Source organism: Schistosoma haematobium, chromosome 6 (genome assembly GCF_000699445.3).
Source record: "Schistosoma haematobium chromosome 6, whole genome shotgun sequence".
In the NCBI taxonomy this organism is placed as follows: Eukaryota; Metazoa; Platyhelminthes; class Trematoda; order Strigeidida; family Schistosomatidae; genus Schistosoma; species Schistosoma haematobium.
Genome location: NC_067201.1, coordinates 17,476,842 through 17,489,439, shown reverse-complemented (window position 1 = coordinate 17,489,439; position 12,598 = coordinate 17,476,842). Strand labels below are relative to the sequence as shown.

Genomic DNA, 12,598 nt, shown 5'->3' with positions numbered 1-12,598 from the left:
AGTGACCCTGAGGATGTCTACCTACTAAGTACGACTAAATAAAAGTTACAAAGCAATGTGAGGAATTAGAATTGTGATGTACAGTTGATGATCAAGGTTGGGAAATAGATTTTGGATTTTCATCACGAATTGACATCAGCTAAAATGCCAAAACTCTATTTAGCCAAATAGGTGAATGAATTTCTCTCCAAAATCTTATATCTGATTGGTTCGTCCATAAATAATAGTCACATCGACATTAAAAAACCCATTATATTATTCCATCTACTTAACTTAATGGTTACATTCCATCTGAATTAATAGGTATATTTGATAAACAAATATAACAGTGATCTAATAGTGAAGTTTTAATGTTTATAGATTATGTAATGAATCAATTACAGTTTTATCGTGATTCATAATTCTATTAGAATAATAATAATAATAATAATAATAATAATAATAATAATAGTGATGATAATACTTACGTTGTTTGAGTAAATGAACTATACGCTAATGTTCTTGCACTAAATGCTAAATAACCCAATTGAGCAAACGCGAAATACACAATACAAAACATAATTAAAAATCCCAGTAAATCATAAGCAGCTACACTCATTGTTCTTGTTAATTGATTTAATGAACGATCAATCGTTAAATATTTGAAGATCTGTTTTTTCGAAGAGGAAAGGAAAAGGAGATTCAGAAAAAGATTATTTACAGAATTAGAGAAAACTTCATTTATATTTATTTAATAAAAATAGCTCATTCATAATTCATACATGTTTCTAACTATTTGCCTTGAAAAAAGTAGATTGAAATGAATTTCGAATGAATTTGAACCTTACCATTGATGTTTATGATTGCAATTGATCAGTCTCTTATTATTGGCATATGTGCATACTGTGTGATATTGCCTTAATTCAAAAGCATTCTAAGCAAAGATGGACAGTGGTCAGGAATGAATAACGCGATGGCGTTTGAAGCGAGCGGTACTGGGTTCAAGTCCCAGAGTGAACATCAACTCTGAGATGCAGGTACATCCATCTGACGAGTCCCAAATAGAACGAAACGTGAGTTCTGGATTCCATTGCCGGTCACTATCCATCTTTGCTTATAAGCAATAAAGTTATTCACAATTAATGTACATATCAAACTTATCGATTGAAAAACTTTATAGTTCCATTTAGTATAATAGTAATATCTTTCTAATTATCTTTAATCATTTGAAATAAAAAAAACTCTTCAAAAGAATAAAGTTACTGATTCTAGGGGTTATGTGGAGAGTTAATTGGTGCAATTTGATAGAAACTAAGAGGTAGTTGAACATGGCACTGGTTACTGTTAAGTGATAAATTGATATATCTTAGTGCTATGAGAGGTCAGTTACGGTTCAAATTACTCAGTCGTAATCTCTTTAACTTTGAAACTCGGAAGTGTATGTTTATACTCCTTATGGAGCGTCAGTTCTTTCATGCTTGCAAATATTCTACTCTGACTAGTGCCAACTGTTATGGATTGTATTTACAGGTGCAAAAATCTAAATAAACTGTAATATTGAGTCACTGGGACTAGTGGTTATGTTACAACCTGACTGATAGTGTTCAATCATTACTGAGGATAACATGAAATCGATGTTTAATAATTGATCGATCGGTTTAAAAGCTTAAGAACGACATGAACTGATTATTTACAAGAACTTTAAGTAGCAGTTAATGGCTTATTTTTGATGCACACGGATGTTTAAAACGACGTATGATCTTGAGATGCAGAAGATTTGTATCTCGGTAGGAGAATTACGCAAGTGTTATGTTCTTTGAACTGCAAAATTGGACTGTGAAGCTTTAATCTTTTTTTCAGATAATATCATCAAAATCTACTATGAAGCAGTTCAAGTAAATATTTCTTATACATAACAACTTTAGCCCTTAACTGTCTAACGTGTCGTTAATTAACCGAAATAAAATGGAATACATCTGAACCATGATTTTGACAGTTTCATCATAATACATCTGAATACGTTAAATTATGCATCATTTAATCAAATTAATAAACAAAAACGATCTCTTTACTAAACCAAATTAATTTTAATGAAACAGAATGTAACTAACCTTGATTATTCCAAGAAATACACAAATTGCCATTGATCTTATATGGTGACTATACCAATAAGCAAGATAATCGAAATTTGGATAAGACGAAACATCACTAATTAATGAGGACATATTGTTTGAAACAATAATAGTACTATATATTAAAAATGCTGCACATATTATACTGGCTACAATCATTGTAATATCCATTAAGTTCCAAATATTTATAAAATATCTCCAACGTTTAACTGAAAACTAATAGGGAATAAATGAAAATGAAAGAAAGTGTAGGAACACAATCTTCAGCTAATATTTATAGATAATTTAATATAACTTGTTAAACACTGAAGTATTTCAAAAAAACCCATTCTTTATAAGTCTCTAAACCAATTCGGTTTGTTTGCTCAATAATACTAACGGACTGTTCAGTGTTGGGCTTCCAGACAATCAGTCAGTCAGTCAGTCAGCCACAACGTAGGACCAGGCACATATATGCATCGGTCCAAGTTGCCATACCTCATTAACACAAGATGGACACCGGATTCATATAAGTGGTTAATTCAGAGGTGGTAATATATAAAAAAAGTTTGCAATAAGGATATAGTACAGGAAGAAAGAATTAATTCGTAGAATCAAACTTAAATCTTTTATATACCACAGTGTACAGTTTAAGCACCAAGTCAGAAATAAATGATTCACATTTCTTAACTCCATGCAGTTCGTATTCCATCACGATGATCGTTATATACCATTGATGATTGATTACAACACTTCATACTTAACTGATTTCACAGGTTATCGTTCATTTCGAAGTAAATCATTAGTTGAGTAGATGATTACAGTTTAGTTAAATTGATTGTGGATATATATTTAAAATGATAAAGTTATCCTCTTCTGAAATGCAGCAGGAAATATTCCTACAAAGGTTGAAAAGGTTGATATAATAAAATAAGAAGCAAAGATAACCCATTAAACTCAACGGAACCGACAAGAATAATTCTATGTTAAATTGAAACCATATATGAGAAATCTTCTACTCAATAAATTTGATAAATCTTAAAATATAACTAATGAGATAAATAAGTTATTACTTATAATTATAACGGTAGAACTTTTTAGAAATAATAAAATATATCATTCACTAATGATCTGTTGCTAGACAGATATCCCAAAACTTTAGAAGCGGACTGTAAAAGTTCACCAAATTGAAATTGAGACAGTTATTAATGAAAGATATTAGATGACAGTTACTTTATAACAAAAATTGTTTGTATTAAAAACAATGATACAGAATGAATAATATTGTGCCAGTTGTGGTTTCTAAAACTCATGCATTTAGTGTTACGAGCGGTTAGGAGTTACCGATAATTCGGAGTTCAAAATTAACAAGAAAATGTTTTCCAATGCTTTTCAGCAAACAGTCTTGATAAAAACTGTCTTCAAATGTCAAAGTAATCGATTCTAAATGCTAGTATTCTACAATCAAGACTTTTTTATGATCAGAATGGGTTTGTGGAGACTTTAGAAATTTCACAGATTGAAATCATGAGTCATTTGAAGCTAGACCACCATTGAAAACCTGGAAGCACTGGACGGCCGTCTCGTCTTAGTATGAGACTCCTCAGCAGTGCACATCCACGATCCCGCACCCCGCGGGATTCGAACCCAGGACCTATCAATCTTGTGCCAGGCGCTTAACCAACTAGACCACTGAGCCGGCATCCAATGTTGTTAATGTCTAACTTCAACCAATCCACGAAGTTGCGCCACCGTCCAGTGCTTCCAGGTTTTCCATGGTGATCTAGCTTCAATTGACTCATGATTTCAATCTGTAAAACTTTTTTATGAGTTAAAAATAAATGCTAACGCCTTCTAGACTTGGTAAGAATACGGGAAGTTTTTGAAATCTGTGTGTTCAGGGTGCAGCGACAAGGCAATCATAAGTAGTAATAAATATCGTTAGAACTCATTTCTACACAGTTTATAATTCAATTTCGAATATTTAGTCTGTTAGATTATAAAGACTACTGCTAACGTAATGTACAATTATAGCAGTTTCAGGAGTCAGAGTGAAGTGATTGGCTTAATGATGTAAAGTCTGAATAAATTATGGCTTTCAGTATCTGGCGAATAAATAATTTAATCTATCTAGTGCAAATCTCTAGATTATAATACATATTAGGGAGGTTATTTTCTATGAATGCCAAATAATAAATATTTAGCAGTCAACTTGTTATGACTTTAAGTTGGGTCGATTTTTACCCTGTGCTAATTGTTGTGTCCTTGACTGGAAAATTAGAGAGCAGCGTACTTATCGACCGATTACAGTGACACGTAAACACGTACGGACGGCCTAGAGTCTCGATTGGTCTCGCTTCCCTGTCTAGCCCAGTCAGTTAAGTCCAGAAGACAAGCCACAGCCTCGGAGATATGAATCATTATATTTCAAACATACTCTATTTATATACTAACCAAGCATACCACATCGTACCATAAAATAGAAAACAACATTTTGTACAATATTGAACAAGTGAACAGATATCGACCAATAGGAAATGTCCATTTAAAGTCCAAGGACACCATTGGACTTAACATGATAATTACTGGTCTATTCCTCCGCATCCACGACACAACTTATTCCATGTTACCAGATATAGTGATCACATAGTGTAAATATTTTTACTAAACGTATTGATTTGTATGATTCTACTTGAATGCAAACATGTAAGGAAGTCAATTTCAGAAATGCTGAATTTCGCTATTCACAGTGATTACCTAGCTTACAAGAATAAAGGAACTTGTTTTTGGCTTGTATACCATATGTAAAGTGACTCAGAAGAAAATAGACTAATTTATCAGTAGTCTATCAGTCTTCTAATTGGATCCAGGTACTGAAGAAATTGAAATACAATTAACCAGCCAAACATCTGAAGAGTTACAAGTAGAACGATACGCGCGTTTTGATCCCACTGCTAGTCACATTCTATCTATTCTGTATCAATAGTCAACCACAGTTATCAGTAAACTGATTGATTGATCCATAAATTTGGTTAGGAACTAGTCATTTATTCTCATTTATCCATCTGCACTAAAAGTAACAGTTAGTTATTGTGGGATTACATTGTAAAATACTGAGTCTTACTTCAAGAACTTAACACCTCAATTAGAATTGCTTTAGGATATCTATATGCTTTAACTTTATAAATGGGTAAACAAGAAATTATCCCTTTTCTTTCTAAAAATATTAAACGATAAATGAAACATACTATTAAAATTTGTTTTACACACTGGATTGTGAGCTGCATCTATCTAATGGGAACAAATAATTTTCCAAGTCAATCCATCCATCTATGAGACCTAAAGGTCTTCGTATTGATTCCTTTCAGAATCATGTGTGATCACTGTAGAGGAGTCCCAAACTAGAATGAAGAGCTCCCCGGGGTCCTTCAATTTTCCATGACTCTCAGATGACATAATTTTGTGATGAAACATTGAAAACAAATAACCATGACAAGCTTACATGACTACTGGAGAGTCAATTATCCAAGGAGTGAAATAGGTATTATAGATGAAATTATTCATCTAATCATGGATGAAGATTACTGAATTACAGCTTAATAGTCTAAGTTATCAATGATAAGTCTTGCTAATTGAACGCTATATTCGGTCCCTAAGCTGCTCTCGTAACCCCCAAGCTAGAACTACACAGCAACCTGGGCACGAGAAAAGCACTTTAATGCAAATGTTCGTTTTAGTACAGAAAATATAGGGTTTTTATAGTATTTAAGATGTCCTTGGGTTTCCCGAAAATTCGGGAATGCTACTAAACATAGTAGCAGCATAGTAATCAGCTAATCAGAAACTCTACATGTGACTTTTCACTTTCTTGACGTTTCTGGCTAAACTGCTAGTGAACACTGATTGGACAAAATGCTTCTTAGTGTTTCCTGAACATTTCTTGGCTTTTGAAGGAAGTTTTCTGGATCACCCCAACAATCAAACAATAATTAAATTAATTGAATTCGATCTATGATGATGAATTAGGTGTGCACTTGTTAAGAAATTTCAAACAAGGTTGACAAAGATGGCTAGTATTTTTCGACATTTTGTTGATCTTTACTGATGAAAACTATCTTAAAGTTGTTAGATATTTCAATCTGATTTCACTAACTGTAATGTATGTAAACAATAAATAATTTAAACCAGATGAAAAATATGCAAGATAAATTAGTTCTGTATATTTACCTCAAGTATCTCTTCAATAATATAATAGGCAAGAAAAACCAAATACACAATTTCACATACTAAAACAAAGTAATCAGTCACTGTTTGATAACGAAATAATCTGACTGGTTGAACTATAGTGCTACCAAATAATCCACCCGATTCAGGCATTTCAAATATGATTCTATAATGTTTTTTAAAGGGAAAAAGTGTAAAAATATTTTCAATTTACAATTATTTTACATATTAGCAATAAAATAAGGATAAAAAGTCAGTTACTCAGTCAGTTACAACGTAGAACTTCGTACGTACGTACATCAGTTCGAGTTGCCACACCACATTAGCATTTTTCGATTCAAATCCCGTAGTGGTAGAGGTAGTAAGAGTATAAGCAGTAATCGGGAAGATTAGGGTTTGAAGATGTTATTTAAAGAGTATAATACAGTGAAATAAATTTGGGAAGAGAAAAAAGAGACAAGGAGGAATCAGGGGATTGAAATTTGGGAGAACATAGAGAGTGGATGCACCTGCGCCATTGCAAACGATTTTGAGCCATATCATTCAGAGTCTCTAACCATCGGTTGCTATCATCACGCGGTCCCCAACCAGGTAGTCTACACCTACCAACATGACTCAGTCCACTTGTCAGTGACTTCATGGACTTGTGCGATGTTTTGGTCTGGCCGCCCCTAGCTTTCTTCAAACCTACTCCTATACCACTGAACATCGCACGTCGACGCACGTGTCCCAGCCATCTCAACTGATGAAGTTTCATCACTTCATCAATCGATTTGCCATCCTTACCTAGTACCGGTTTCCTAACAACTGCGTTACTTACTCGATGGTCCCAGGATACATTCTATTCATATTAAGAATAGTTAAGCTTGCCGGGCATTGATCCCACGTTGCCATGTCATCCAAGTATATCATAGTCAGCAATTATCGTTATACTTTCATTTATTTAGTCACTCGGTTGTAGATATTTTGGAATCATTTCTATTATAGAACCGATTGGAGGTATGACTTTTGCTATTTTAATTTCTGTTCCATCATGACTGACTGCGCCAAACGCGAAACGTATGTACCATGATAGAGTAGTATTTTAATCGTAGATAACTTTTCATCTTTAACGTTAGCAAGCAAAATCGACATGGAATGAAACACGCCTGCTATCATGGACTACGATAGTGCAAATAATAATAATCGCTTCATTTTGCTTGGTGGCCAGTTATAACGTCGAAATTGCGAATGAGAATGTAATTGAATTTGGAAGTGTTAGTGTCGAAGATCAAGGCCATTAAATAAATAAATCAGTAAACAAAATTAGTCAAACTAGTAGAAGTTATTAATCTTTCTATAACTGTTTAGTTGCTAATTGATGAGCTGCATAGCTAAAAGGAATAATTATTTGTCAGTATAGGATTGTGGAAATCGTTGAGTTTTAATTGAGATCAATAATTTAATGATAACATTTTAATGCATGATATTCAACTTTGATCATAACAATAAAATTTTAATGGTCGAGTTCATGAGTCGATCTAAGCTAGACCACCACTGAAAACCTGGAAGTATTGTATGCTTGTCTCGTTCTAATATGGAACTCTTCAACAGTGCGCATCCACGAACTCATGACCTTCGGTCTCGCGCTCGAACGCTTAACCTCGATACCACTGAGCCGGTATTTATACCTCCTAACTAAGCCCAACGCAGACATTTTTATCCTTATAAGCTCCAAACTTTTAAATGCGACCAAGTGAAACGTCTAGTAATTGATTCAAAAAATATCTATAAAATCTTAACATCCAAATTAACTTTTTTCCATTGATACTACGTTCAGAGTTGTAACAATAAAATTTATCAGTATGGGGTTGTGGAGATTGTTGGATGTCATTAAAATCATGAACCCATCTGAGTTAGATAACCATTGAAAACTTGGAGGCGCTGGATTGTTGTTTCGTCTTAGTATGAGACTCCTCAGAAGTGTATATCCATGACGCTGCATACGGGGATAAAATACACTTAACAATTTTTATGTGATTACCTGCGACTGACTACAAGAGAAAACTTTCGAAGTCGTAGCGAGAAGCCGTAACTAGTTGAATTCAACCATGCGGGGTGTGTGGAGGTACTCACAGGAGACAATGAAAGATGGTCACGCAATGTTGCCGACTGATTGAAGTAAGACATTAACACCATTAGATCCCGGTTCAGTAATTTAGAGGTCAAGCGTTCGCACGTGAGACCAAAGTTCTTGGATTTGATTCCCAGTTGAGGTATCGTGGTGCATATTGCTGAAATGTCAGACTTCCATTCAGTGCTTACAGCTTTTCAATTTTTGTCCAACTTTGATCGGTTCATGATTTCCGTGAAATTTGAATTCAGCGAAAAGAAATACTAGTCAGACTTTTAATAAAATCATGACGGCTAAAACTAGAAAGTCGATAATATAAGGGAAGAGATTTGCCAGATGCCAAAAATGGAATGGATATAAATATTAATATTATTGTATCGTTTTAGACCGAACTCATCATTACTTACTTTACTATAACAAATATGTTTACATTTGCGTTATATATTGTAAAATCAATAAACAATGCACGAGTTGATTGATCTATCCATTGACCTTGAAATAACTCATTTAAAATGGCTACAGTTTCATCATTTGATCTGGACAAATCTTGTATATAACCGGAACCATCATAATAACCATATGGTGCAGAATAACTGGTAGCTCCTGTCACGTGAGAATCACTAAAGTTCCATCTTTGTTGAAAAAAATCATTAACAGATAAAAGAACATCAGATAAACACTTAATTTAATGACATTATTTTGGACTACTAGCCCAATAACTTTAGCGTCGACAAGTTCATCGTCCGAATAAGTGTTGAAAACTTGGTTAGTAAAAATAATATCAAGAAACATGTGATTACTTTCACTTTAAAGGTATCGTTTTCGTTTCATCAACAGTCAATGGATTAGTTGTGTACAAGTTGTTTTATTTGTTCACATTTATGAAATATTACTAAAGACACAGAACAACAGCTTTTCATCTATGAAGGTGACACTTGCAGAGCTGGTTACTGTCATGTGTTAATCTCCCTAAGGTACAGAAACTTGTCGGAGCATGTTTTTCGATAACAGCCAAACTAAATGCTTTTTTATACAAAGAAAAATGTTGTTTTTGATTTTGTACAAAACATAATCATGGCTATATGTGGTGTTTGAATGAACTAATGATTCCCTTGTACTTGTCGAATGTTTGGTTTCAAATTTCAAATACAGTAAATTCGTTCGTGCTTGTCTAGTACTTCTTGATTCCATTGGGTTATTCCTGAGATTCTTAGTTTATACTATAATCCAAATACTCGTAATTATCATATTGGCACCGCGATTGAGCCTGTGATGGAACGGTTGAACATACAATCATATTTCGATGCTTTTGAGGATTACTTGGAAAGGTTAAAATCTGGACTGTGACCAAGGAAGATGTTGACGATGTTAATATTGTGGCACACTTCCTCACATTCATCGGAAAGGAATCATACAGCTCATTAAAAACTCTGGCTTTACCGGAGAAGCCCATTTCGCTTCCTCATACAACTCTCAAGGAACTACTTCTAGACTATGTTAATTATACAAGTTTCGATTGCTGTAAAGGAAGATTCCGTAAAATGATTCATAAGGATATAAAAAATTCCACTACATTACGTCACCCCAACCCAGTGCATACTCAAGGTTATGCAGACATTTCATTGAGGAGTTGCGATGCAGTTCACGAAGATGGGTACAAGTTTGGTCAATGTTTGTCCTGTGGCAGGTTCCACTCTTTTAATTCACGTAAATTTCGTAATTCTAAGTGCTTTAAATGTGGTGATATTGGACATATTCAGTCAGTTTGTATACTACTGTTAATCTTGCTGCAAATAAAATTAAGTCTTGGAATTCTAATTCTATTAAGTTGAGTATTTATAATGATCATTTATCCTTATCAACGATTTCAAAAGTCAGTGTAGAGTCATATAGCAGTACAGAGTCAAGTGGAACTCAGGATCTTTGCGAGACAACATTTTCTAATCAATTCAATTGGGTTATTTTTTGAGATTCTTAGTTTATACTGTAATTCAATTGCTCCTGATTATCATACTATAGTTTGGCGTGTATCTTTTAATCATTTTTAAGATATATATTATAATCTTTAGAAACTTTTCGAGAATTCCAGGTATTAAATTTTTCAGACTCATCTTACAAAGTAATCAAAATTTTCAGTATAGGGTTGTGGAGATTGTTGAGTTTTAATTGAGATCGCGAACTGATTGATGTCAGATCACCATTGAAAACCTGGAAGCATTGTACAGCCGTCTCTTTTTGTATGGGACTCATCAACAGTGAGCATCCACGATCCCGCACACGAGATTTGAACCCAGAACCGTCGGTATCGTGCGCAAACCCTTAACCTATTTACCACTGAGCTGGCATCTGACGGTGTTAGTGTCTAACTTCAACTAATCCAGTGGGTTCCAATTGTGTCAGGTGTGAGGCATTTACTTACTGAATACAATCGAGGACAATCGCGCAATATCGTGGATTTGTAGAAGTTAGACACTAACACCGTCGGATGCCAGGTCAGTGGTATAGAGGTTAAGGGTTTGCGCGCGAGACTGACGGTTCTACATTCAAATCTCATGTGCGAGTTCGTGAATGCGCACTGTTGAGGAGTCTCATGCTAGGACGATACGGCTGTCCAGTGCCTCCAGATTTTCAGTGGCGGTCCTACATTGGTCAGTTCATGATCTCAGTTAATAATTATAATTTGTTAAAACGATTTCTTCCAGTCGTAACAATCTAAGAGTTTTAACTATTATCAGAAAAATAATAAGATCGGTGATCCATATTGGGTATTGGATGATTACTACCAAGACGTCATAAATTACTGCAAGATAGATGTTCAGTATTTACTGGTTTTCAATGGTTTTTCTGGTGATGTCAGTTTTCAACATAAGTTGCCTTTAAAACTAATATAACTTACAAGCCGTTGCTACAATGAAAATTTAAAACAAGAGTAGATTTTTATATTGCACTTAAACTTTCGTTTAGTTGACTTTGTTTCACGCGCGAAACAGTTAATGAGGTAGGTATTCATAAACAAATGAAGGTAACTACCAAACATCTAGTCTCAGTATCCTGAAGGTCTAATGCTCGTACTTTTAAATTAAAGTGAAATCTTCTAGACATTTAGAGTCGGTATTAAATCATCTTTGTCATTTTAAGAAAGTTAGGGATATGATGTTCTATTAGTAAAAGCTGACTATCAATTAAGCACACCAAGTTGCCGATTGACAATGTATCAAGACAAAGCAGTAATCTAGGAATAATAATATGTAGAACAATAGTTAAAACGTCTAACGAACTCTCATACTGAGAAGAATATAGAAATGCAATAGCTCGGTTATCAAACAATTACAAGACAAGAATTGAATAATAATATTGGTCAAAAAATGCTTTCAAAAGCTACCACTTCTTTTTTATTTGCTCCTTTACATCAGTATTGAAGTGTGTGTATCGAGTAGTTGCTTGAATCCAAATTTTTTGAGTTCGTTACCCTTCGTCACGTAATAAATAAACTAGTTGAATAAGTTTATCGGTCTAACATTCTTTGTAGTGAGTCAGTTACTATTAGTCACTTATACTGAAGCAGAAGTTTCTGCTTGGTATCGATTGCTTGAATCTTCCCATTGATGTTTAGGACAGCAATTGATCATTGCTCAAGCAAGTGGCTATCAGAACTCAGCAGCTAAAAGGATAACGCGATGGCGTTTGAAGCGAACGGTACTGGGTTCGAGTTCAAGAGTGAACATCAACTCTGAAATGCAGGTATATCCAGCTGACGAGTCACAAATAGGATGAAACACGCGTCCTGGATTGCACTGCTAGCCACTATCCATCTTTGCTTAGAAGTCTCTGTTGTTTCAAAAAGATATTTGCAGTAACCTTACTTCACATACCTCTGAACTTCAATAAATATTCTTTAAAGGAATTCAGTTTATTTCATATTGAAAAAAATATTTTAAAAGAAGGCTTTATACAGATCAGACTGATCAATTGTTTACTGAAAAAGTTTTTTCTTCTTTAAATTCAGACAAACATTATGTGAGTATTTATAATCACCTCTGCCATATAACATTTTCAACATTAACGAAAACAAACTATAATAATTCACAGATTGAAATCATGAGTCAGTTGAAGCTAGACCACCATGGAAAACCTGGAAGAACTGGACGGCCGTTTTGTCCTAGTATGGGAC

General features: G+C 34.2%; 1 protein-coding gene across 1 annotated transcript in view; it reads right to left on the bottom strand.

Moving 5' to 3' along the window:
• The window catches only part of PKD2_1 (TRP-like ion channel Pkd2), a 32,491-nt gene that overhangs the window by 9,904 nt on the left and 9,989 nt on the right, over positions 1–12,598 (bottom strand). The window contains exons 6-9 of the mRNA XM_051217010.1: positions 8,835–9,059; positions 6,318–6,480; positions 2,091–2,327; positions 468–649 (exon numbers count right to left, since the gene is read on the bottom strand). Coding sequence (XP_051065640.1) covers positions 468–649; positions 2,091–2,327; positions 6,318–6,480; positions 8,835–9,059 — 807 coding nt within the window. The remainder of the gene's footprint in view (positions 1–467; positions 650–2,090; positions 2,328–6,317; positions 6,481–8,834; positions 9,060–12,598) is intronic.